Source organism: Tachypleus tridentatus, chromosome 6 (assembly GCF_004210375.1).
Source record: "Tachypleus tridentatus isolate NWPU-2018 chromosome 6, ASM421037v1, whole genome shotgun sequence".
NCBI classification, from domain to species: Eukaryota; Metazoa; Arthropoda; class Merostomata; order Xiphosura; family Limulidae; genus Tachypleus; species Tachypleus tridentatus.
Genome location: NC_134830.1, coordinates 4653082 through 4679954, shown reverse-complemented (window position 1 = coordinate 4679954; position 26873 = coordinate 4653082). Strand labels below are relative to the sequence as shown.

The 26873-nt window shown below is 34.5% G+C and overlaps 1 protein-coding gene across 1 annotated transcript in view; it reads right to left on the bottom strand.

Annotated features, from left to right (window-relative positions):
* Positions 1 to 75: 75 nt before the first annotated feature.
* Positions 76 to 26873, bottom strand: part of LOC143254606 (uncharacterized) — a gene marked incomplete at its 5' end in the record, with an annotated part of 75305 nt that continues 48507 nt past the window's right edge. The window contains 6 exon segments of the mRNA XM_076509753.1: positions 76 to 289; positions 14620 to 15784; positions 16320 to 16367; positions 20595 to 20647; positions 21967 to 22118; positions 26010 to 26662. Of these exon segments, the coding sequence (XP_076365868.1) occupies positions 76 to 289; positions 14620 to 15784; positions 16320 to 16367; positions 20595 to 20647; positions 21967 to 22118; positions 26010 to 26642 (2265 nt within the window).

Genomic DNA, 26873 nt, shown 5'->3' with positions numbered 1-26873 from the left:
TTTTAATCTTCAACCGTTTCCTAGACAAACCATTTAGAGGATGATCTGCTGCACAGTCACGTCTCTTTCCTTTCACTATCTCTCTGGTGGGTTCCTGGCTACTTTCACTGCTGCTCTCGGAACTCTCGTCTTCCACGCCACTGCCATCCAAGTGTCAACCCTGAGAGTAGCTGTTCGGTCTTCACCACAAGAAGATACTGCAAGAGAGGCACTGTAGTTGTGGTCTTCACTGGGACTGTTAGTAACTACTGGAGTTTCATTATGACCATACTTGCCACTTGTCACATTTCTGCACACAAAGGAATTTAGGATTATGAAATCAGTATTGCAAAGTGCACTTTTAAGGTTTCTCTTTTATTCAAATTATGGGGTAATAATTATTATACAACCGAAATTCAAGTCTCATTGATGGTTGTAAACAAATGACAACAAGGAACACAATAATATTTCTGCTAAGTTACAGATGCAAAAGGTAGAGCAAACAAAAATTATGATGTTTCTTTTGAAGAAGGAAACATAACCAAGAAAATGATGTATTATGACTAAGGTTAAGACCAAACTTTCAAATCTTAAGTCAAGATAAACTTTTCTTGTTTCAAAAAAATATATATAAACTGACTAGTTGGCACACAAATTAAAGCAAATGTTAGAGACTGTGAAAACTCACAAAGAAAGTTAGCAAACTTAGAAGAAAGGATACAAGGATGTCTGAAGCAGAATTTAACTCTGTAGTTCTTAAAACAGAAACTCCCGAGTACTTCAACAAAAGTCAGACACATATCATAGCTTTAACAATTTCAACAAGGACTAAAACAAACAAAAAATTAAACATCATAGCAAAAATAATCTAGGAACCATATTTAATAGTAAGTGAAGAATAGAAAGATGTCTATTGATAAATAATAATCACAATAAAAAAGTCAAAGAAAAGAAACTATAAAAATTAGAGAATGAAATATCCCCCGATATCCCCCCGACTAAAGTTTAAAAAGTGTTTAACCTCTTAAATATAATGTAGATATACTCTGAGAAAAAAGTTTGATCTTAAAATCAAAGCATTCTTTATTATACATTCATAATACTGTCCATGTGTGCTCTAAAACCAAGACAAGGTTTATGAAAAGGTATCACAGTATACATTTAAGATACTGTAATAGTTCACTCTGAAATAAAGGCAACTTTTATTAACCTTTTTGTGATGGGCCAAAGGTCAAAGGCCATGTCATCTCATTTGTTGACTTTTATTGAACTACTATTTTATGAATTTTTGTCAATAAGTTTAGTATCAAATTGTAGATTATAATTCAAACTTTAATGTTATATGTAAGTTAATTTATTACTTTAAAAGAACACACCTATATACAGATTTTAGTCAGTCACATAATATGTTGAATGCAGCACTGATTAAAATTACAAGTTTGTGATGTCAAAACCATACGTCTATAGTTTTATATGAATTAGGAACTGAAATTATCAATGTTAACAAGCTAGAATATAAAATAAGAATCTCATATCTTTTTATTTTGCTGAGATATGGTTTATGTACTGAATCAAACATGGTGGCCATTTTCACATCTTTTCATTTTTGGAAATGATCCCTTAAATACACTTATTTCAATATATGACATGTGAATAACCACTCAACAGCTTAGAATGTCCCACTAGTGGTTCTCTCAGCCATTTTAATTTGTGAAAAGACTACCACGTTCTTTTGAATCAAGATTTCATGAAGGTAGGTTGTGTCTTTAGTCTGCTTGAAGTTTTATATACTATTAAATCTAAATACATCCTAGTTACTAAGCTTAATAAATTATAGTATAATTCTATGGTATCAGTAGAGTTATTTTTGGTTGTTCAACTGTATATATAAAATTTTAAAAGGCCGAGCAAACTGAGAAAATATTTTATGTAGAGGAGCGAACAACGTTGTGACCTTCTTCATTGAACCTGACGATGACCAAAGAAAGTCAAAACGTTGTTCGGTCCTCTACGTAAAATATTTTTCTCAACCCAAACGAGCCGTTTTTACATTTATATTTTTCTCTACAAGTGGGTGTTCTCGACATCACTTATTGTTTGCTTTACTTCTTGATTTATTGTTCTGTATTTTAAAAAATATAAGTTTCATAACTTATTTCTGAATATTAATAATCTATATACATATATATATAACGTATAATAACTGAAATGTGACCATATATCACAAAATACCAGTAAATGTAAAACATGATCAAGACAAAGTCACTTTGAAAAGATTAAAGGTCAGTCTTGTATTATTGGATACAATAACAAGTGCACATGTGCTGCATCATACTTACTTCTGTACTGTTAGCCAGGCATGACTGGAAGATCAATATAATTAAAGTAATAAATATATAATGATATAAGGTTTAATCTATTTACAGTAAACATTTATATTTTTGTGTTCTAATCTGTAGTAATTCTAGAACATAAAATGCATAATTTATATGAAGTTCTTAATCTTTTATGATGATTGCAATATCGGTCAAATTGACCCTCTATAGTTAGGGTAGAAAAAATACGATAAAATATAAAGTCTTACTGAAAACAAATATTTGATTGAAATGAGTTAGGAAGTCTTAGAGATAACAAACACAACATTTGATACTTTTGAGACAAAGGATTATTTTTTAACACAACATGAAATAGCTTTACACTCAGAGTAGTAAGAAAAAAGACTCTATAATTTCACAAACAAATCTTTAGTAAACATACTAAAAAATATGATTCTTTGTGTGAAATATGCTTGTAATGTTCACTAAAATTCTAACAAATTTAGTAAAGATACATGTTGTATGAAAAGTGATAGTATAAATATATAATGTGCACAAATGTGTATATCAAGTCTGTTACAAAATGGTTAAAAGATATTGCAGAACAGATTTAAGATGCTGTACATGTACATCTCGCTACATCTGTAAAGGGCGTACAGCGTATCTCTCTGAATATGTAAAGGGCGTACAGCGTATCTCTCTGAATATGTAAAGAGTGTACAGATTATCTATATATATGTAAAGAGTGTACAGATTATCTATATATATGTAAAGAGTGTACAGTTTATCTATATATATGTAAAGAGTGTACAGTTTATCTATATATATGTAAAGAGTGTACAGTTTATCTATATATATGTAAAGAGTGTACAGTTTATCTATATATATGTAAAGAGTGTACAGTTTATCTATATATATGTAAAGAGTGTACAGTTTATCTATATATATGTAAAGAGTGTACAGTTTATCTCTCTGAATATGTAAAGAGTGTACAGATTATCTATATATATGTAAAGAGTGTACAGTTTATCTATATATATGTAAAGAGTGTACAGTTTATCTATATATATGTAAAGAGTGTACAGTTTATCTATATATATGTAAAGAGTGTACAGTTTATCTCTATATATGTAAAGAGTGTACAGTTTATCTATATATATGTAAAGAGTGTACAGTTTATCTATATATATGTAAAGAGTGTACAGTTTATCTCTATATATGTAAAGAGTGTACAGATTATCTATATATATGTAAAGAGTGTACAGTTTATCTATATATATGTAAAGAGTGTACAGTTTATCTATATATATGTAAAGAGTGTACAGTTTATCTCTCTGAATATGTAAAGAGTGTACAGATTATCTATATATATGTAAAGAGTGTACAGTTTATCTATATATATGTAAAGAGTGTACAGTTTATCTATATATATGTAAAGAGTGTACAGTTTATCTCTATATATGTAAAGAGTGTACAGTTTATCTCTATATATGTAAAGAGTGTACAGTTTATCTATATATATGTAAAGAGTGTACAGTTTATCTATATATATGTAAAGAGTGTACAGTTTATCTCTCTGAATATGTAAAGAGTGTACAGTTTATCTCTCTGAATATGTAAAGAGTGTACAGATTATCTATATATATGTAAAGAGTGTACAGTTTATCTATATATATGTAAAGAGTGTACAGTTTATCTATATATATGTAAAGAGTGTACAGTTTATCTCTATATATGTAAAGAGTGTACAGTTTATCTATATATATGTAAAGAGTGTACAGTTTATCTATATATATGTAAAGAGTGTACAGTTTATCTCTATATATGTAAAGAGTGTACAGTTTATCTCTCTGAATATGTAAAGAGTGTACAGATTATCTATATATATGTAAAGAGTGTACAGTTTATCTATATATATGTAAAGAGTGTACAGTTTATCTATATATATGTAAAGAGTGTACAGTTTATCTATATATATGTAAAGAGTGTACAGTTTATCTATATATATATGTAAAGAGTGTACAGTTTATCTATGTATATGTAAAGAGTGTACAGTTTATCTATATATATGTAAAGAGTGTACAGTTTATCTATATATATGTAAAGAGTGTACAGTTTATCTATATATATGTAAAGAGTGTACAGTTTATCTATATATATGTAAAGAGTGTACAGTTTATCTCTATATATGTAAAGAGTGTACAGTTTATCTCTATATATGTAAAGAGTGTACAGTTTATCTATATATATGTAAAGAGTGTACAGTTTATCTATATATATGTAAAGAGTGTACAGTTTATCTATATATATGTAAAGAGTGTACAGTTTATCTATATATATGTAAAGAGTGTACAGTTTATCTATATATATGTAAAGAGTGTACAGTTTATCTCTATATATGTAAAGAGTGTACAGTTTATCTATGTATATGTAAAGAGTGTACAGTTTATCTCTATATATGTAAAGAGTGTACAGTTTATCTCTATATATGTAAAGAGTGTACAGTTTATCTCTATATATGTAAAGAGTGTACAGTTTATCTCTATATATGTAAAGAGTGTACAGTTTATCTATATATATGTAAAGAGTGTACAGTTTATCTATATATATGTAAAGAGTGTACAGTTTATCTCTATATATATATAAAGAGTGTACAGTTTATCTATATATATGTAAAGAGTGTACAGTTTATCTATACATATGTAAAGAGTGTACAGTTTATCTATATATATGTAAAGAGTGTACAGTTTATCTATACATATGTAAAGAGTGTACAGTTTATCTCTCTATATATATAAAGAGTGTACAGTTTATCTATATATGTAAAGAGTGTACAGTTTATCTATACACATGTAAAGGGCGTACAGCGTATCTCTCTGAATATGTAAAGAGTGTACAGTTTATCTATACACATGTAAAGGGCGTACAGCGTATCTCTCTGAATATGTAAAGAGTGTACAGTTTATCTATATATATGTAAAGAGTGTACAGTTTATCTATATATGTAAAGAGTGTACAGTTTATCTATATATATGTAAAGAGTGTAGAGTTTATCTATATATATGTAAAGAGTGTACAGTTTATCTCTATATATGTAAAGAGTGTACAGTTTATCTATGTATATGTAAAGAGTGTACAGTTTATCTCTATACATGTAAAGAGTGTACAGTTTATCTCTATATATGTAAAGAGTGTACAGTTTATCTATATATATGTAAAGAGTGTACAGTTTATCTATATATATGTAAAGAGTGTACAGTTTATCTATATATATGTAAAGAGTGTACAGTTTATCTCTATATATATATAAAGAGTGTACAGTTTATCTATATATATGTAAAGAGTGTACAGTTTATCTATACATATGTAAAGAGTGTACAGTTTATCTATATATATGTAAAGAGTGTACAGTTTATCTATATATATGTAAAGAGTGTACAGTTTATCTATATATATGTAAAGAGTGTACAGTTTATCTATATATATGTAAAGAGTGTACAGTTTATCTCTATATATATATATAAAGAGTGTACAGTTTATCTCTATATATATATAAAGAGTGTACAGTTTATCTATATATATGTAAAGAGTGTACAGTTTATCTATACATATGTAAAGAGTGTACAGTTTATCTATACATATGTAAAGAGTGTACAGTTTATCTCTCTCTATATATAAAGAGTGTACAGTTTATCTATATATGTAAAGAGTGTACAGTTTATCTATACATATGTAAAGAGTGTACAGTTTATCTCTCTATATATATAAAGATTGTACAGTTTATCTATATATATGTAAAGAGTGTACAGTTTATCTATATATATGTAAAGAGTGTACAGTTTATCTATATATATGTAAAGAGTGTACAGTTTATCCATATATATGTAAAGAGTGTACAGTTTATCTCTATATTTGTAAAGAATGTTAACTAATGTTACAAATGTTTTCATTGATTTTAATAAATTCATGATAAATGTAATATTGAGATTTCCAAATAATTAATCATTAAATAAAAAATAAATTCCAAAACTTTCAAGTATTTCTTTCTTAATTATTGAGTACATCTCAGTGTTTCAGACATTACATGTTGTCCATATTTCCAAATCTTAAAATTATTTATCAAAACATAACTCTGGTTAGACTAAGATGATGAAATTATAATTAAATTAGTACACACATAGATTAACAAAGATAGCTCTCTAAATCAGTTGGTACTGTGAAGGTCTCTAAATCAGTTGGTACTGTTAAGGTCATAGAAGCACACATATTAAACAGGCTGACCTTAACCTGAAGTGTCGCTTCTTTGTTTTCTCCCACTTGAAGAAATTGTGTTTTCCGACTCTTCACAATATTCTGAAAATAATATACCACCACATTAAACCTAGAAACATGGGTGTGTGAGTATATGACTGGTTACTTTAAAGTAATTAATTCTATAAAACAAAGAGAAATGTTTGTTCTCACTGTTAACAATTTTGACATAATCATTGCACATTTCAACTGATAAGCCACAAAGAAATATATAATAAATAATAATATAAATATATATTAGTTGTAAGTCAAATAATATATTTTGCAATATTCAGTACATTAAATAACTGAAATTTGTTTCATTGGATTTTATGCGTAAAGCTACTCATCAATATCTGTCCATGTTGTCCCTAAATTTGAAGTAACCCAATAGAAGAAAGTCAACTAGTCTGTACCACCCACTGCTGACTTTTAGGATATTCTAATCAAATAATAGGAATGACGGTCATTCTTATATTAATGCGACTACTGCCACAAAGTGCAGATTGTCTTGTGTTTTCATGTAACATATCCACAGGCTGAGTGTATAGGATAGCTGTCAGCATAGACTGTATACATATACAAGATTCTATGTTGATTTGAATGTTACTTTACAGTTACATTTGTTCAAAATCATGTTAATACAACTGTTTTGTATTTCAGGATTGATATTTGTACGGAGTTTATCCATCTGAACTTAATAAAATAGGAGCACGAGGTCTACTTGGAGAGTAAGGACACAGAAAGACATCAGGACTGTAACAAATTTACTGTATACATTTATTTTAATACCCACGTTTGTTTCAGTTTGATGCAAGTGGCATACATCGTTATATGTGTATTGTGTATCTTCCGCCTGTTATCTAAATTTGTAGAAGGTTCTTGAGCGTAAGAATCAACAAGGTGATTGCCAGTATTGTTGCCAACTGAACTTCGTAGAACCTCTCCTGAAAGTTTATAACTCAGTTTGATTGATTGATTGATTTAGTGTTTTATGGCACAAAGCAGCGAGGCTATCTGCGCCAGACATTCGGTAAAAATGTAAAAAAATAAATAAATAAATAAATAAATAAATGTAGTAACAGACATAAATAGAACTGAAGGTAAAACAAAAAAGTATAAAACCAATGTTGACACCTAGTCTACAATGTTAAGATAAAAGGTAGAGTATAAGAAGTTGTAAGGTATTTACTCTAGCAAAAGGTAATGATCATAACCCGCCAGGAAGATTAACAGGTAATAAAATAAAAGGTAGAGTATAAGAAGTTGTAAGGTATTTACTCTAGCAAAAAGGTAATGATCATAACCCGCCAGGAAGATTAACAGGTAAGTTCAAGAACCACCGTCAATCACCTGAAGTTGGCCTTTCCAGTCCTGGTTCTGGGTTATGTGTCATAGCAGCTATTATCAAAATGTAAAAGAAATTAAAAGTTTTAAAAGACACTCCATAAAATCGTAATAATGAGTAGCCAAATGTCCAGTAAAAGGATAAAGTCAAGTAAATAGAGTAAAATTTGTAGAAGTAATTGAAGATAAAAGCAAAACGGCAATTAAGACAGAAAATGGCGTAAAAACCAATGTTGACATCCAGTCAACAAAGTTGTAAAGAACTACCTGTAGCAGAATGGTAATGATCGTAACCCGCCAGGAAGACTAACAAGTAAGTATAAAAACCACCGTCAGTCACCTGAAGTTGGTCTTTCCAGTCCTGGTTCCGGGTTATGAGTCATATGGCCAGTACTAAAAAGTTAATTAGTAAAAGTGTGAAATGACATGCAGTAAAAGTATAATAACAACTCGCCAGGATGACTAACGAGTAGTTCAAACGGATAGTTCAAACAGGAGCGTTAGTCACCTGAAGTTGGCCTTTCCAGTCCTGGTGTCGAGTTATTTAATGTTCTGGCTATTGTCCAATGTCAAATTGAATGAGAGATTAAAACTGTAAAAAAGGAACCACAATTAAAAAGGTGTAATGAATAAACATGCAACACTTAAATGAGATTAAAAAGGTTAATGGCCATTAAAAAATTAAAAACATTATCAAGGTGGACAGAGTCACCATCACCAATAACTCTGTCCAATGTTACAGATTGACCCTGGGAAAAAATATGTTTAAAATATTGCCGTCGTTGAGAATTGTAACGATGGCAAGAAAGTAAAATGTGGCTGATAGTGATTTGAGTGTTACACAAATTACACATTGGTGCATCAGTTCCAGATAAAAGAAAATGATGAGTTAAAAAACTGTGACCAATGCGTAGCCTAGTGAGAACAACTTCCTCCTTCCGAACTTTACGGAAGCTAGATGGCCAAAGTCCAATTTTGGGTTTGATTTGGAAAAGTTTGTTGTCACGTTGCTCACCCAAGTGGACTGCCAGCTGGCACGGAGCCGACCCTTGAAGATAACACCATAGTCCATGTACGAATAGGCATAGGAGTGATGGTGCTGAAGCAGACATATTTAGCTGCCATGTCTGCAAGCTCGTTCCCGCAATACCAACATGGCCTGGTATCCAGAAAACTGGATTGAAGTAGCTGCTAATGAGAAACGGGCCAGTCGGTTACGAATATCAGCGAGAATAGGATGTGAGCCAACGTAGCGATTCCAAGGCAAGTATAGAACTAAGCGAATCAGTATAAATAGTGCAGTTGGAGTACTGCTCAGCTGCAATATGATCCAGGGCAAGAGATATGGCATACAGTTCAGCAGTGAACACAGAAGCTGTAGAAGGGATTCTGCGGCAACTACTGATCCATAGCAAACCATAGCAGAGCCCACTGAATTACCTGATTTGGAACCATCTGTATAAATAGGAACTGAATGATTGTTTGAAAGATATTCATTGAATAAAAGACGGTACTTCCAATCTGGAGTATCTGCCTTTTAGGTGACTGAAAGAAAGGTCACATTTGGGGCTGTAATAAGCCATGGTGGGATGGGCCAACCTGTGGAACATGCAATGTTATCCAAAGACAGACCCAATTCATCCAATTGCTTCCGGATGCTAAGGCCAAACGGAGCAATGACAGATCGCCTGTTCTGAAAAGTACTGCCCACCGAGGAAGGAAAACACATTTCCAGGTGGGATGCTTTGGTAAGGAATGAAGTTTCAAGTATATTGTAAAGATAGTTGCAAACGGCGAAGGTGTAGAGAAGGTTCATGAGATTCAATGTATATACTTTGAACTGGGAGGTACGGAAAGCTCCAGTGCAGAGTCAAGTCCTTGGTGATGAACGGGTCCAGCATCTTTAAGGTTGAGGGTCTGGCAGAGCCATAGACCATTGATCCATAATCGAAGTTTCGATCTAATAAGAGCACGATATACCTTTAACATTGAACAGCGATCTGCCCCCAACTGGTAGAAGAGAGAACACGGAGGATGTTCAGTGCTCTTGTGCATTTGACCCGAAGCTGCTTTAAGTGTGGTATAAAGGTCAGTTTACGATCAAAGATAAGCCCCAAGAACTTGGTCTCCGGACAACTGGCAGCAAAACTCCACCGATATGAAGTTCAGGATCAGGGTGAATACCCCGTCGACGGCAAAAGTGCATGCACACAGTTTTGGAGAGAGAGAAATTAAAGCCGTTCGCCATAGTCCACTTCCGCATTACACAATTGAGGGCGGTTTGTAGTTGCCGCTCAATATATCTCATGTTTGACGACTGACATGAGATGTGAAAGTCATCGACATACAGCCCATTCAAGCAACAGTGAGAGGGAGTTGTTCAGTGATGGCATTTATCTTTATACTGAAGAGTGTAACACTCAATACACATCCTTGAGGGACTCCAAGTTCCTGTACAAAAGAACGGAAAGTGTCGAACCCACACGAACCTGGAATCTCCTGTCCATTAAAAATTTTTTAATAAACATGGGTAGATGGCCACGTAACCCATATGTATGGAGGTCTCGCAAAACGCCATACCTCCATGTTGTGTCGTAAGCCTTCTCTATGTCAAAGAATATTGATACAAGATGTTGGCGGTTGAGAAAGGCTTCTCTGATAGATGTTTCAAGACGAATTAGGTGGTCTGTGGTGGAGTGTTGTCGACGGAACCCACACTGTGTGGGCGAGAGGAGGTTGTTTGATTCAAGGAACCAAACAAGACGAGCATTAACCATCCTTTCTAATGTCTTACAGAGACAGCTCACAAAGCAATTGGACGGTAGTTTGAAGGAATCTTGGGATCTTTCCCTGGCTTAGAGAAAGGTAAAATAATAGCCTGGCCAAGCATCAGGAAAACATTCTTCTGCCAGATCCGTTGAAAACAATCAGAAGGACATTAAGAGAAGCAGGAGATAAATGGTGCAGCATGTCATAATGAATATCATCAGGTCCAACAGACGTACTGGCAGACCGATGAAGGGCCATTTTTAGTTCCACCAGGGTAAAAGGACGATTATAGTCAAAGAAACAGTTAGTTCAAAGGAAAGAGGTGATCGCCCGCCCGAGTCTTGATAGCCAGGAAGGTGGAGGAACAAGCAGAAGTGCTAGATACCCGCAAAAGCTTTCACCTAGAGTGTTAGCGATGTTCCAACATCAGTCACCTCCTGACCATCAGAGAGTAAGATCGAGAGGGGACAGAATTGTAGTGTCCATTAACCTTTCAATCCTGTCCCATATGATCTTGGAACTGGTGGTAGAAGATATACTGGTTGTGAACTTAATCCAAGATTCCTTCTGGCTGTGACGCCTTACCCACCTAGCATGTGCACGGGCCCGCTGGAAAGCAACCCGGTTTGAAAGTGTGGGATATCTACGAAAAGTATCCCAGGCCCGCTTTGAGCCTTCCGCTGCTAAGTGGCAAGCAGGATTCCACCACGGACGAGGATATCGTGGAAAACGTGTCGAGGTTTTAGGAATACACTGAGCAGCTGCATGTGTAATACAGTCAGTTACCGCTGCTACACAGTCGTCTATTGATGGCTGATTTACGATGGTAGGATCTGTTCTGCGAGAGCAGTGAAAGTGGACCAGTCTGCCTGATCCAGCTTCCACCGGGCACGCTGGTAGGGTGGCATCGACCACGCCAGTCTCTCTTATAAGGATTGGAAAATGATCACTGCCTAGTGGATTACTGTCAACCCTCCATGAAAATGGGAAAATAATGAAGGGGAGCAAACTGAGAGATCAATAGCGTAAAGGACTGACTAGGTGCATGAAAGTAAGTGGAAGAACCAGTATTGAAAAGAGAAAGATTGTGATCAGAGAGCATCCGCTCTACAGATCGCCCCTCGCATCAATAATAGCACTTCCCAGAGGGGATGATGTCCATTAAAATCCCTAGGATTAGAAACGGAGATGGCAATTGTTCAACGAGAGCATCCAGATCTGATTGATCATATGTCTTTCCAGGGGACAGGTACAGAGAACAAACAGTGATGGTATGACCCAAGGAAACACGGATGGCTACAGCCTCCAAGGGTGTGTTGAGTGACAAAGACAGGGTGGGCACGCATGTTGATCAACCAACAGTGCCACCCTCCATGTACTCGACCATCACACAACCTGTCATTTCTGTACAGAGAAAACTGCCGAATGGAGACAGTATCAGCAGTTTTGAGAAATGTTTCTTGTAAAGAAAGACAAACAGGATGGTAGGAAGCAATCAGCGCTTTGATATCATCCAGATTAGAACGTAAACCTCGACAGTTCCATTGTATCAAGGTGGCCATTTTAAGAACGGTAGGTGAAGTGGCTGGAGAACCCTTCGGTTTACTTACCACGCCTTTTTTCTTTACTGTCTTTAGTTGGAGGAGGTCTATCAACCTCCATGGATCCTGCTCTGTGTCGGTGGGCAGGTTTTGTTATTGGAAGGGGAATCTAGTGACTGAGGACGCGAACCAATAATTGTGTTGTCTCTTGTGGTGGGAGAAAAAGATGTATCAGAAGAAATGCCTGTATTTGAAACTGAAGGACGTGGATCTTGAGGTGTGTTGGAAGGTATGGGAGGGACAGAGATAGGTGTGGTAGTTGATTCATCAACCTTTTTAACCACGGAGGTCAAAAGGCTTTTCATTTGTTTTGAAAACGATTCTTTGAGGCACAGAGATCTGTCTGCACTCCCACTGTAGTTGTGGAATGAAGTGCAGCAGCATATGTCCGAGATGGAGTTGTGGACAGCAATTTCCGAGCCTCAGGATAACTAATGTTATGTGTTGTTTTCAAACGCTGCACCTCTTTTTCCTCCAACCATTTTGGGCAAGAATGAAAGTATGAGGGGTGAGAACCATTGCAGTTTACGCAATGTGGGTTCATGTCACAGTCATAGGCATCGTGGTCCTTGCCTCCACAACGAGCACATGTCAGGGAACCACGACAAGATGTCTTTGAGTGGCCAATCTCTGACATTGGAAACATCAAGAGGGTTTGGTATGTATGGCCAACCCTGCAATGAGATAACCTGCCTTGATGGTGGCAGGTGCACGTGGTGAAGTAAATGTTAAAACGAGGGTATTTGTTGGCAGTGTAATTCCATCTTTGCGAAAGTGGAGATGCTACTCACTGCAGAAACTCCTTGAGTGGAGAGACCAGCGAGAATCTCTGACTCGGAACGCTCTTCAAATCCCTTTCAACAATAACTCCTCGTGAAGAATTCAAGGCAGCATGGGTGTAACCTCAATAGGTATATCCCCAATTGCCTTTGATTTCAACAGAAGTTCACTGTGTTGGGATGTGGATGTTTCAACTAATATGTCACCAGATCAAGTTTCTTTACTGATTTTGAGAGCCAGCAAGTCCCTCTAGTCCCTTTTGAATAAAAAAAAGGGGACATTTGCCCTAAAGGTTTTTTCCAAAGAGAATGTAATATAAGAAAATGAGGTACATGTGTTACTGATGTTGAAGATTGCTGTTCTGAGTATTCAAGACGTGGTCGCTACCCATTGACTGTTTTTTTACAATTTTATTTAAATTTTTTGAGGATCCATAGGAAAAGGAAAAATTTCGGTACCCACTGACCCCACCCACCATGGAGCCCTACAAGGGGACGCACTACAAAGTCACGCAAGGACAATGCAGCAACGCCAGGGTTTCGTGAGCACTATACCCAAACACCAGCATCAGGCACAATGTCCACAACACCCGTTGAGAACTTCCAACACTGGTACTTGGTTGACTCTAGCCCAAGTGGACCAGCCGATTGACCTGGGGGGCCACCCAAAGGCCGCCTGCCTACAGGAATTTGAGGCCAAAGTGGTGTGTTAGGGTTGGACCCCTCAACCACCAGGATCTTCTCCTCCCCTTCACGGGTCGCCACGCACGGCAAACACGTGGGTGGATGTTTAGATCCCAGAGAAGGTAACCAGATAGAACAGAACCTTCCCTGGGAGGTCCCCTCACCACGTACAGGAATCCACACCGAGGGGTTATAACTCAGTGTGCCATGAGATGGCAAATAATATTGCTGGTCAGTTACAATCAGTATACTACAAACTTTGGAAGCTACAATTGCAATGAACATTTATTAATAAGAAAGTTTCAGAATTCAACCAGGAATGTTTATAGATTCAAACATTATAAACTATCCTACTTCAGTAAATTAACTTTAGGTATTAATACTTCTTCGAGGATATAAAATATCTTCATCAGTAAAAAGTCATCTTGTAAGAGGTGTAAGGCCAGCCAAGAAAAGACAGCTAGCTGGTTTGAGCGAGGTGTAATAATATCAATTCAGAATTAATTTGCTTGTCTTGGACCATCGATAAAATATCCAGTTCTAGGCCTGACAGAAGACTCAGTATTGTTTATAAGTTTGTAAAACTCTTGTTTATAAACCAATATTTGTAATATTTTTTGTAATAACCATTATTAAATATTGTATTGATGTTTGTATATTAAAATATATTTCTATTAAGAAAGAAAATTGTGTGTATTGTTCTTCTAGACAAATATCATAAATATGATACGTATTAACATTCAATTAACTTCTAAATTAAAATTAAAATTTTTAGCTATTTGAAATTGTAATACATAACATAATAAATCATAGATACAGCCAAGATAAATTATAATATATAACACTATTAATTACCTCAAAATTTCTGGACAACAAAGACAACAGCAAGACTTACTGTTCATGTTTGGAACACAAAGTCCATTCTTACAACAGCAAGACTTACTGTTCATGTCTGGAACACAAGGCCCATTCTTACAACAGCAAGACTTACTGTTCATGTCTGGAACACAAGGCCCATTCTTACAACAGCAAGACTTACTGCTCATGTCTGGAACACAAGGCCCGTTCTTACAACAGCAAGACTTACTGTTCATGTCTGAAACACAAGGTCCGTTTACACAACAGCAAGACTTACTGTTCATGTCTGGAACACAAGGCCCGCTCTTACAACACCAAGACTTACTGTTCATGTCTGGAACACAAGGCCCGTTCTTACAACACCAAGACTTACTGTTCATGTCTGGAACACAAGGCCCATTCTTACAACAGCAAGACTTACTGTTCATGTCTGAAACACAAGGCCCGTTCTTACAATAGCAAGACTTACTGTTCATGTCTGGAACACAAGGCCCGTTCTTACAACACCAAGACTTACTGTTCATGTCTGGAACACAAGGCCCGTTCTTACAACACCAAGACTTACTGTTCATGTCTGGAACACAAGGCCCGTTCTTACAACAGCAAGACTTACTGTTCATGTCTGGAACACAAGGCCCGTTCTTACAACACCAAGACTTACTGTTCATGTCTGGAACACAAGGCCCGTTCTTACAACACCAAGACTTACTGTTCATGTCTGGAACACAAGGCCCATTCTTACAACAGCAAGACTTACTGTTCATGTCTGAAACACAAGGCCCGTTCTTACAACAGCAAGACTTACTGTTCATGTCTGGAACACAAGGCCCATTCTTACAACACCAAGACTTACTGTTCATGTCTGGAGCACAAGGCCCATTCTTACAACAGCAAGACTTACTGTTCATGTCTGGAACACAAGGCCCGTTCTTACAACACCAAGACTTACTGTTCATGTCTGGAACACAAGGCCCATTCTTACAACAGCAAGACTTACTGTTCATGTCTGGAACACAAGGCCCGTTCTTACAACACCAAGACTTACTGTTCATGTCTGGAACACAAGGCCCATTCTTACAACAGCAAGACTTACTGTTCATGTCTGGAACACAAGGCCCGTTCTTCAATGCCAACATTGTAGCAGCAGCATCTACCTCAGGATCTAGTGTTAAAACATTAAACATAAATAAATACAGTTTTACTTTTTCTCATCCCACGATACGTTATACTCTTACATGCAAAGATTACACAAAAAAACAAACTATTTTTATGAATGAATAAATTAATTCACCAAGTGTTCAGTACAGAGAACCATTTTCACATTAAAAGTCTTTATTTTTATTATATTTAAATCAGAGTATAATAAAGGATTTTGTGTCATTAATGAAAACCAGCTATATAGTTCCACAACCTAAAATGTAATTAATATGCTAGTATCTTACACGTTGATCACCCAGTCAACACACTGTTAAAACCAGTTTCATAACTTACAATGTAATTAATGTACATTAAATTATATTGAGTATCATAGGAACAACTACAAACCTTTAATTATAACAACTATGATTGGAACAACTACAAACCTTTATTTATAACAACTATGACTGGAACAACTACAAACCTTTAATTATAACAACTATGACTGGAACAACTACAAACCTTTAATTATAACAGCTATGATTGGAACAACTACAAACCTTTTACGGTAGAAACATTTAACCTTTTGGACAAATAAGGAAAGAGCTCTGTAATGGAGAAACAAAAGTTAAGACACTTTTACCGAAATATCAAAAAATCTGATTGAACACAACCAAATTACCAGAACAAAAACTGGTTAACACTTTATGTCACCACCTGGTTCTTTGGAACCAAGACTGTAATCATACTGTCAAACAGATTTTTGTTTTATTTAATATAAGTAATTTAACTAACTTTCCTGTTGTTCATTTAACTTCTGTCACTTATGCAATTTTTAACCATACTTTTGTTTTTAATTATTTGTTAGTTTCAAATAACTTTCAACTGCTTTATTTGACCTTTTTGTTAAGTGGAAAGTTCTTTTAATTTCAGTTTAACAGAAAAATCAAGTCTTTAAAACTATACAAAACATTATAGAAAGCTTAAATAGTCTTACAAAAAGAAACCATAAACTTACATTCTTATGGTTTTAGTAATAACTGAAAATAACTGGTTTCCTTAGTGTTATAACAGGCTAAATTTAGAATAATCCAATCTGAGAATTTAAGGTACATGTCAAATCTTTGGTATTGCCTTCTACTGTTAACCATTAAACTTTAATTCCTAAATCTGCTGATAGTGCTACTAAACAGCAAGTTACTTTATGACTATTTTGTTTCCTCAAAAAAACTGACCTGTAACTCCAAAAATTATCACTAGACATTCATTTGTTAACAATCTAAAAGCCCCATCAAGTCAGCCCCAAATTTCTCTATTTAAAAACTGCAAACTATTAATTACAGAAATCTCCAGCCCAATTCTCATGTCAATGTCATCTTTCGGAAGAAGAAATGGAGGTGAAATTCAAACAGAAGAAACAGTCTAGCATTGAACACAGAAAGAACTATGTAACAATGGTTGGGTGGTTGGTTGATTTAGTGTTTTATAGCACAAAACAGCTAGGCTATCTGCACCAAACGTCTAGTAAAAACTTAAAGTAAATTTATTAAAATTCATGAAAGGAAATTAAGATAAAACAAAACAGTTTAAAAAAACATAAACAGCATAAAACCAATGTTTACATCTAGTTTACAACATAAAGAGAAAAACTACAGAAATACAAGTTGTAAAGGACTTTCTGTAACATAACTGTAATTATCATAACTCACCAGGAAGACTAATAGATAAGTACACAAACCACCATCAGTCATCTCATTTTCAGAAAGTGAAGTAATAAAAGTTTTAAAAGACTTGTACCAAAATTCTAATAATAACTCACAAGGATGACTAAAGGGTAGTTCAAACAGCAGCATTAGTCATCTGAAGTTGGCCTTTCCAGTCCTGGTTTTAAGTTATTTAATGTTACGGCCATTTTCTAATTTCAAATCAAACTAGATGGACTGTGATTCTTAAAAGAGAATCACATTAAAAAAAGATCTAATGTATAAATTCAAAAACATTAAATACCATTAAAAAGATTAATAACCTTCAAAAACCTAAAAACATTTCCAAGGTGGACAGTGTCACCATCACCAATAACACTGTCTAACATTATGGACAAACCTTTGGACAGGAACATGTTTAAAATGGTGCCATCATTGGGAGTCATAACAACAGCCAGAAAGTAAAATCTGGCTTATTGTGACCTGAGTATTACACACACAGTACATTGGTGCATCAGTTCCAGATAAAAGAAAAAGATGAGTTAAAAAACTGTGACCAATGTATAGTCTAATTAGGACAATTCCTCTTTCCAATCCTTACGGAAGCAATACGGCCAAAGTCCAATACAGGGTTTTATTTAGAAAAGCTTGTTGTCACGTTGCTCATTCCAAGTCAACTGCCAACTGGCAAGGACCTGAGCCTCGAATACAGGACCATAAGTCCATGTATGGAACAGGCACAGCTGTGTTATGTGCCAGAGCAGATAGACTTAGCTGCGATGTCAGTGAGCTCGTTCCTGTGAATACCAATGTAGCCCGGTATCCAGAAAAACTGGACAAAAGTAGATGATAAAGAGAAATGGGCCAGTCAGTTTTGAATATCAGCGAGAACAATGTGAGAACTAACGTGAAGCAATTCCAGGGCCAGTAGAGAACTAAGCGAGTCAGTATAAATAGTGTAATTTGAGTACTGCTTAGCTTCTATGTGATCCAGGCCAAGAGAAATGGCATACAGTTCAGCAGTGAACACAGAAGCTACACAGGGGATTCTGTGCGCAACCACCGAACCACAACAAACCATGGCAAAGCCATGATTTTGAACCATCTGTATAAATAGAAATGGAAGGATGGTTCCAAAGATGTTCAGCAAATAGCAGACAGTATTTCCAATTGGGAGTGTCTGTTTTTCTCAGATGAGTTAAAGATAGGTCACATTTGGGGACTATAATAAACCATGGTGGGATGGGCTGACCAGTAGATACAGCAATTTTATCCAAAAACAGACCCAATCCATACAACTGCTCCAAAAGGAGCAATGGCAGACCGTCTATTCTGGAAAAGAATGGCCCACCAAGCAAGGAAAACACAACCCCAGGTAGGATGCTTTGGTAAGGAGCGAAGTTTTGAAGCACATAATAAAGACAGTTGCAAACAGTAAAGGTGGAAATAAGGTTCAAGAGACTATATGTATAAACTCTGAACTGGGGAAGTGTGGAAAGCCCCAGTGCAGAGTCAAAGTCCTTCATGATGAATGGGGTATAACATCTTTAAAGGCCAAGGTCCTGGCAGAGCCATGGACCAGTGATCCATAGTGATTCTTCCTGAACCTTGTAATGAAATTCAGATGTTAGACCAGTGATCCATAGTGATTCTTCCTGAACCTTCTAATGAAATTCAGATGTTAGACCAGTGATCCATAGTGATTCTTCCTGAACCTTCTAATGAAATTCAGATGTTAGACCAGTGATCCATAGTGATTCATCCTGAACCTTCTAATGAAATTCAGATGTTAGACCAGTGATCCATAGTGATTCGTCCTGAACCTTCTAATGAAATTCAGATGTTAGACCAGTGATCCATAGTGATTCTTCCTGAACATTCTAATGAAATTCAGATGTTAGACCAGTGATCCATAGTGATACTTCCTGAACATTCTAATGAAATTCAGATGTTAGACCAGTGATCCATAGTGATTCTTCCTGAACCTTCTAATGAAATTCAGATGTTAGACCAGTGATCCATAGTGATTCGTCCTGAACCATCTAATGAAATTCAGATGTTAGACCAGTGATCCATAGTGATTCTTCCTGAACATTCTAATGAAATTCAGGTGTTAGACCAGTGATCCATAGTGATTCTTCCTGAACCTTCTAATGAAATTCAGATGTTAGACCAGTGATCCATAGTGATTCGTCCTGAACCTTCTAATGAAATTCAGATGTTAGACCAGTGATCCATAGTGATTCTTCCTGAACCTTCTAATGAAATTCAGATGTTCTACACCTTCCTTCGTTTAACTTAGGATCAAATTTTGAGGTTCATAGATTTAATTATACAGCAGACTTCAACAAACAACATAAAAAGCAGCTATTAATATTGAGGCCTGTAGATACAACTAAAGACTTCAATAAATAAACTCTAACGTAGATTAAGGATGAACAACAGAGTAGTTATACCAATTAAGAATATGGTTTCCAAATCATTTCTTTACATCATCCCAGAAAGTCTGGAACCTGATCCATGACAAATTTTCAAGTTTTGGGGTAATTTAGCCAGACACATACAAATGATATAAAATTCATACACAGAAGGTTGTTATTTACTTGCCTTTTGGATACTTTCACAATGAAGTAAAAATTCAAGTTCACACAGAGAGTTGCACAATGAAAAGGCATGCACTAGATGTGCTGCTTCGACTCACCATGCCCCTGAAACAAAGCAGCTGTGCCAGTAGTTAATCAAAAATTAAGTCTACAAGAAACTTTTACTTACTTATCTTTAAGTATCTATTTTTGCAGTAATTTTTCATACAGTTTTAGTGTTCTCATTAGTGTGTATCATTAACACCAAACAAGTCCAGGTACAAGAAATTTCTCAAAGCTTACGGAGCGTTCACAAGAATAAACAATTTATGAAACATTCCAGTTTTCAGGTCACTGGACTGGGAATTGTCTCTCTGTATCTACTATTTTATTTGGATAATAAGCATTCAGTACTCTTTGTATTCCCCCCCACAGATGTCAAAATTTCACTCTCTGGATACATCAGGATTCATGTCTATTTAAAATGACATTATTTCTTTAAAAGTTATAAAATAATAATATGATGAATAGGGTAGAGATTTACACTTACCTGGAGAAGGCAGGTTGTTTGATAGAGTTGGAGCCAAAGGTAGTGACTTGGCACTAAAAATTTTTAAAATACTTCAGGATGAACACAGCTCAAAAAAAACCACAAAAATAAGGGATGGTTTCACTCAGTGATGTTTAATGAGTGTGACAGTATATTTATATACGTATAATAAAGAGTACTTCATTTTTATACAAATATAACTCTGCTCCTGTTAAAATTAAGATGTTAAAAAGTCTTCAGATACAATGGCTGTAACTGATAAACTCATATCACAGATGTTCATATAATTATTTTTATATGTTTGAAATACAGTTATTATTAAACTTAATTTCACGTAACCCTAAAATTGATGCTCAGAATCCAAAATTTAAGTGAAACCACAAACATGATTAAAAGATTGGAGAAAGAAACAGAAGGAATTTATGTAAATTTGTCATCAAATTGATGAAGACAGTTTTTATAAGTACTTGTTCTTACTAGCTCCATTTTGATGAAACTGATTATACTTACCAAGTATTGAAGACAGTTTTTATAAGTACTTGTTCTTACTAGCTCTATTTTGATGAAACTGATTATACTTACCAAGTATTGAAGACAATTTTTATAAGTACTTGTTCTTACTAGCTCCATTTTGATGAAACTGATTATACTTACCAAGTATTGAAGACAGTTTTTATAAGTACTTGTTCTTACTAGCTCCATTTTGATGAAACTGATTATACTTACCAAGTATTGAAGACAATTTTTATAAGTACTTGTTCTTACTAGCTCCATTTTGATGAAACTGATTATACTTACCAAGTATTGAAGACAGTTTTTATAAGTACTTGTTCTTACTAGCTCCATTTTGATGAAACTGATTATACTTACCAAGTATTGAAGACAGTTTTTATAAGTACTTGTTCTTACTAGCTCCATTTTGATGAAACTGATTATACTTACCAAGTATTGAAGACAGTTTTATAAGTACTTGTTCTTACTAGCTCCATTTTGATGAAACTGATTATACTTACCAAGTATTGAAGACAGTTTTATAAGTACTTGTTCTTACTAGCTCCATTTTGATGAAACTGATTATACTTACCAAGTATTGAAGACAGTTTTTATAAGTACTTGTTCTTACTAGCTCCATTTTGATGAAACTGATTATACTTACCAAGTATTGAAGACAGTTTTTATAAGTACTTGTTCTTACTAGCTCCATTTTGATGAAACTGATTATACTTACCAAGTATTGAAGACAATTTTTATAAGTACTTGTTCTTACTAGCTCCATTTTGATGAAACTGATTATACTTACCAAGTATTGAAGACAGTTTTTATAAGTACTTGTTCTTACTAGCTCCATTTTGATGAAACTGATTATACTTACCAAGTATTATTTGCTTTGGACTGAGAAAACCGTAAGATGTAATCCAAACTGGGCATGTGGGAAAAAGTTGATGATGGAGACTTTCTCAAAGCTTGAAGTAAATTAGGTCTGAACTGAGAATCAATACACCAGAGGGAGCCTTTTCCAATGTTCTGGAAAAGTTTTATAAAATAGAATATTACAATGAAGATAACAACACATATTTAAATTTTTTTTCAACAATATCCAAGTTACTCTGAACAACATGAATCATGTTATTATACATAACCATGTATATTACCATCATCATACATAACCACATGAAGAATCATGCTGCCATGGAAATAAATTTCTGGAAGACAATTTTGTAAATGGTGCCACTGTTCATATATATTTACACAAGATATAAATGAATTTCTTTTGTCAATTTGGTCCCTTGAATGTGGTGTAAAATGTTCTGCCAAAGCATGTACAGTTTTTAGTTTTACACAAATTAATGTGTATGTCAAAACTCTGGTATTTTAAACTTATTACTTTTATTAAAACTGTGAGCATTATGTTTTTGTTTTTATGTCTATGCCTTTTAATGTAACTTGGAAAAGTGCTATCAGTGTATGTGTAATTACTATATACACTACTTCACTAGAAGTGGTTCTAATGGTGTTTCAAACTAATTTAATTTAGCAATCAGTGTACTAAAATAATCAATGGTTTAAAGTTTGCCTGATAAAATAAAAATGCTTTTAGCAAACAAGTGGAGAGATCACCCTTAACCCTTATGTCTAATAAATGATTAGTGCACAGTTTAAGGCCTAACTATAACTCTATTAAAAGTGTCATTCAACGAACTACTAACAAAAACAAATGTAAATCTTCACCAACACATTAACAATTCTTAATGAGGAATGATGCTAACAGGAAATTCACCACCTTTAACATAAAGTATAAACTGAGCGTAGAAACTTCTCAGATAACTTACTAATGTTACTTGTTTGCTTTCATATCACACTTTATAGATTACTCGTAACTGAAATAGAGTTGTTGCACCTTCTAAAAGATTACCAACTGAAAGTTAGAGTTGTCACACTTTCTAGAAGATTGCTTCAAACTGAAACAGTTACAGTTGTCACACCTTCTAGAAGGTTACTTATAATTGAAACAGTTACAGTTGTCGCACTTTCTAGAAGGTTACTTGTAATTGAAACAGTTACAGTTGTCGCACTTTCTAGAAGGTTACTTGTAATTGAAACAGTTACAGTTGTTGCACTTTCTAGAAGATTACTTGTAATTGAAACAGTTACAGTTGTTGCACTTTCTAGAAGATTACTTGTAATTGAAACAGTTACAGTTGTTGCACTTTCTAGAAGATTACTTGTAATTGAAACAGTTACAGTTGTCGTACTTTCTAGAAGGTTACTTGTAATTGAAACAGTTACAGTTGTTGCACTTTCTAGAAGATTACTTGTAATTGAAACAGTTACAGTTGTTGCACTTTCTAGAAGATTACTTGTAATTGAAACAGTTACAGTTGTTGCACTTTCCAGAAGATTACTTGTAATTGAAACAGTTACAGTTGTTGCACTTTCTAGAAGGTTACTTGTAATTGAAACAGTTACAGTTGTTGCACTTTCTAGAAGATTACTTGTAATTGAAACAGTTACAGTTGTCGCACTTTCTAGGTTACTTGTAATTGAAACAGTTACAGTTGTTGCACTTTCTAGAAGATTAGTTGTAATTGAAACAGTTACAGTTGTTGCACTTTCTAGAAGATTACTTGTAATTGAAACAGTTACAGTTGTTGCACTTTCTAGAAGGTTACTTGTAATTGAAACAGTTACAGTTGTCGTACTTTCTAGAAGATTACTTGTAATTGAAACAGTTACAGTTGTTGCACTTTCCAGAAGATTACTTGTAATTGAAACAGTTACAGTTGTTGCACTTTCTAGAAGGTTACTTGTAATTGAAACAGTTACAGTTGTTGCACTTTCTAGAAGATTACTTGTAATTGAAACAGTTACAGTTGTCGCACTTTCTAGGTTACTTGTAATTGAAACAGTTACAGTTGTTGCACTTTCTAGAAGATTAGTTGTAATTGAAACAGTTACAGTTGTTGCACTTTCTAGAAGATTACTTGTAATTGAAACAGTTACAGTTGTTGCACTTTCTAGAAGGTTACTTGTAATTGAAACAGTTACAGTTGTCGCACTTTCTAGAAGATTACTTGTAATTGAAACAGTTACAGTTGTTGCACTTTCTAGAAGGTTACTTGTAATTGAAACAGTTACAGTTGTCGCACTTTCTAGAAGGTTACTTGTAATTGAAACAGTTACAGTTGTTGCACTTTCTAGAAGATTACTTGTAATTGAAACAGTTACAGTTGTTGCACTTTCTAGAAGATTACTTGTAATTGAAACAGTTACAGTTGTTGCACTTTCTAGAAGATTAGTTGTAATTGAAACAGTTACAGTTTTTGCCCTTTCCAGAAGATTACTTGTAATTGAAACAGTTACAGTTGTTGCACTTTCTAGAAGATTACTTGTAATTGAAACAGTTACAGTTGTCGCACTTTATAGAAGGTTACTTGTAATTGAAAGAGTTACAGTTGTTGCACTTTCTAGAAGATTACTTGTAATTAAAACAGTTACAGTTGTTGCACTTTCTAGAAGGTTACTTGTAATTGAAACAGTTACAGTTGTTGCACTTTCTAGAAGATTAGTTGTAATTGAAACAGTTACAGTTTTTGCACTTTCCAGAAGATTACTTGTAATTGAAACAGTTACAGTTGTTGCACTTTCTAGAAGATTACTTGTAATTGAAACAGTTACAGTTGTTGCACTTTCTAGAAGATTACTTGTAATTGAAACAGTTACAGTTGTTGCACTTTCTAGAAGATTACTTGTAATTGAAACAGTTACAGTTGTCGCACTTTATAGGTTACTTGTAATTGAAAGAGTTACAGTTGTTGCACTTTCTAGAAGATTACTTGTAATTGAAACAGTTACAGCTGTCACACTTTCTAGAAGAGTACTAGTAACTGAAACAGTTAAGAGTTGTCACACTTTCTAGAAGATTACTCGTCGCTAAAACAGACTTGTTCACCTTCTAGAAGATTACTTCTAACTAAAACAGTTACAGTTGTCACACCCTTTGGAAGATTACTTCTAACTGAAACAGTTAAGAGTTGTTGTACCTTCTGTAAGATTACTTGTAACTGAAACAGTAATCACACCTTCTAGAAGATTACTTGGGAGTAGTACAAGAATCCAAAGATAATAATGCTGTTTCATATGATTATGAATAAAAACCCTACAACCCAATCACTTTCATTCATTTATGTCCAGGCTTCTTGAACCTATGTGTTTTCCTAAGATCATATAAATATATTTAATTAAGTTTTGATTTTACTTGTTTTACATTATATGGATCTCAATGCATATTACTTACTTTCAAAACAACTACAGTAGATAGTGTCTCAGATGAAACTGAATACAAAAGAGGACAGTATGTTTTAATTGGTGAATGTGTAGTTGTATGCTATTGGATATTTCAAAACCCGGAATGTATTTTGTTTCCACCAATAATACGTTGCTTTTTGTTTTTTTTCATATTTCAAGAAAAAAAACTATTAAATTTATTTTCTTATCAATTACTTTAACTTGTGATTTTTGATTTATACAAGATATATTTATTCAGTAAGAAAAATGGTAAAAGCTTAGTTTCTTTTAACACATATACACACACACATGCAATGTAACTTTATGTGCATGTGTTCTCTTATTCTTGCTCCAAACAAACTGACCCTATCTAGAACTTGCATATTGAACTACGTTTCTCTTGCTCCAGAACAAACTGGCCCTATCTAGATCTTGTATATTGAACTACGTTTCTCTTGCTCCAAAACAAACTGACCCTACCTAGAACTTGTATATTGAACTACGTTTCTCTTGCTCCAGAACAAACTGACCCTATCTAGAGAACTTGTATGTTGAACTATGTTTCTCTTGCTCCAGAACAAACTGACCCTATCTAGAGAACTTGTATATTGAACTACTAAATAAACATACCTGACCCTTGATCTTGTCAACTTTGCTGAAACACTTGTTCAGAGACAAGTTATGACGAACTGAATTTTTCCAACCCGTAGGGGCATTCTGGAAGTAGGGAAAGTGAGTGAGAATCCATGAATAAATGTCCTTGACTGCAAGCGCTTTAACTGGAGAGTCTTCAATGGCCATGAAGATAAGGCAACTAAAGGAGTAGGGAGGCTTAGCATTTATATGAACCTGAGGATTATAAGGTTCAGTGAGTGTAGACTTGCTTGAAAATGGGCTTTCTGTTGACCCTTCTGTCTTGTCACTTCCGTCCTCCACTGCATCTTGAAAGAGATCACCAGTTTGACTGTCATTCAAAATGGATTCAGCTTCACCACAGGAACCCATATGAATGTTTTTTAACAAATTTGTGTCCTGTAACCATGTCAGATTAGTTAGCTCATCATCTTCAAAGCCTCCCTTTTCATTAAGAGTACTACTGCCACTGAGTTTACCATGACCATTAGGCATCTCAATGATGCTTGCAGTTCCATTAAACCTCAGGGGTGGAGAGACACACTTTTGGCTGTAGATTTCAAATGACTGTTTGGTAGCCATGGTGACAAAGCTCTTACCTTCCTTCATCAAAGATTCAGTGATGGCCATACATCAGTAGAGGGAAATTGCTGAGAAAAAAGGTTGGTTATTTAAAATTAATTCCAATCACAAAATGATATACATGTCTGTATGAAGTTATTCTCTGACATAATTTTAGGAGACTAGTAGTACTCTCTCAATCTTCCAGAAAGTATTATTAGTGGCTGCTAAACAATGCTATATAAAAGTTTAAACAAAACTGAAACCTACTATGGAGGTTCATGTACAGAATTTAGTTGT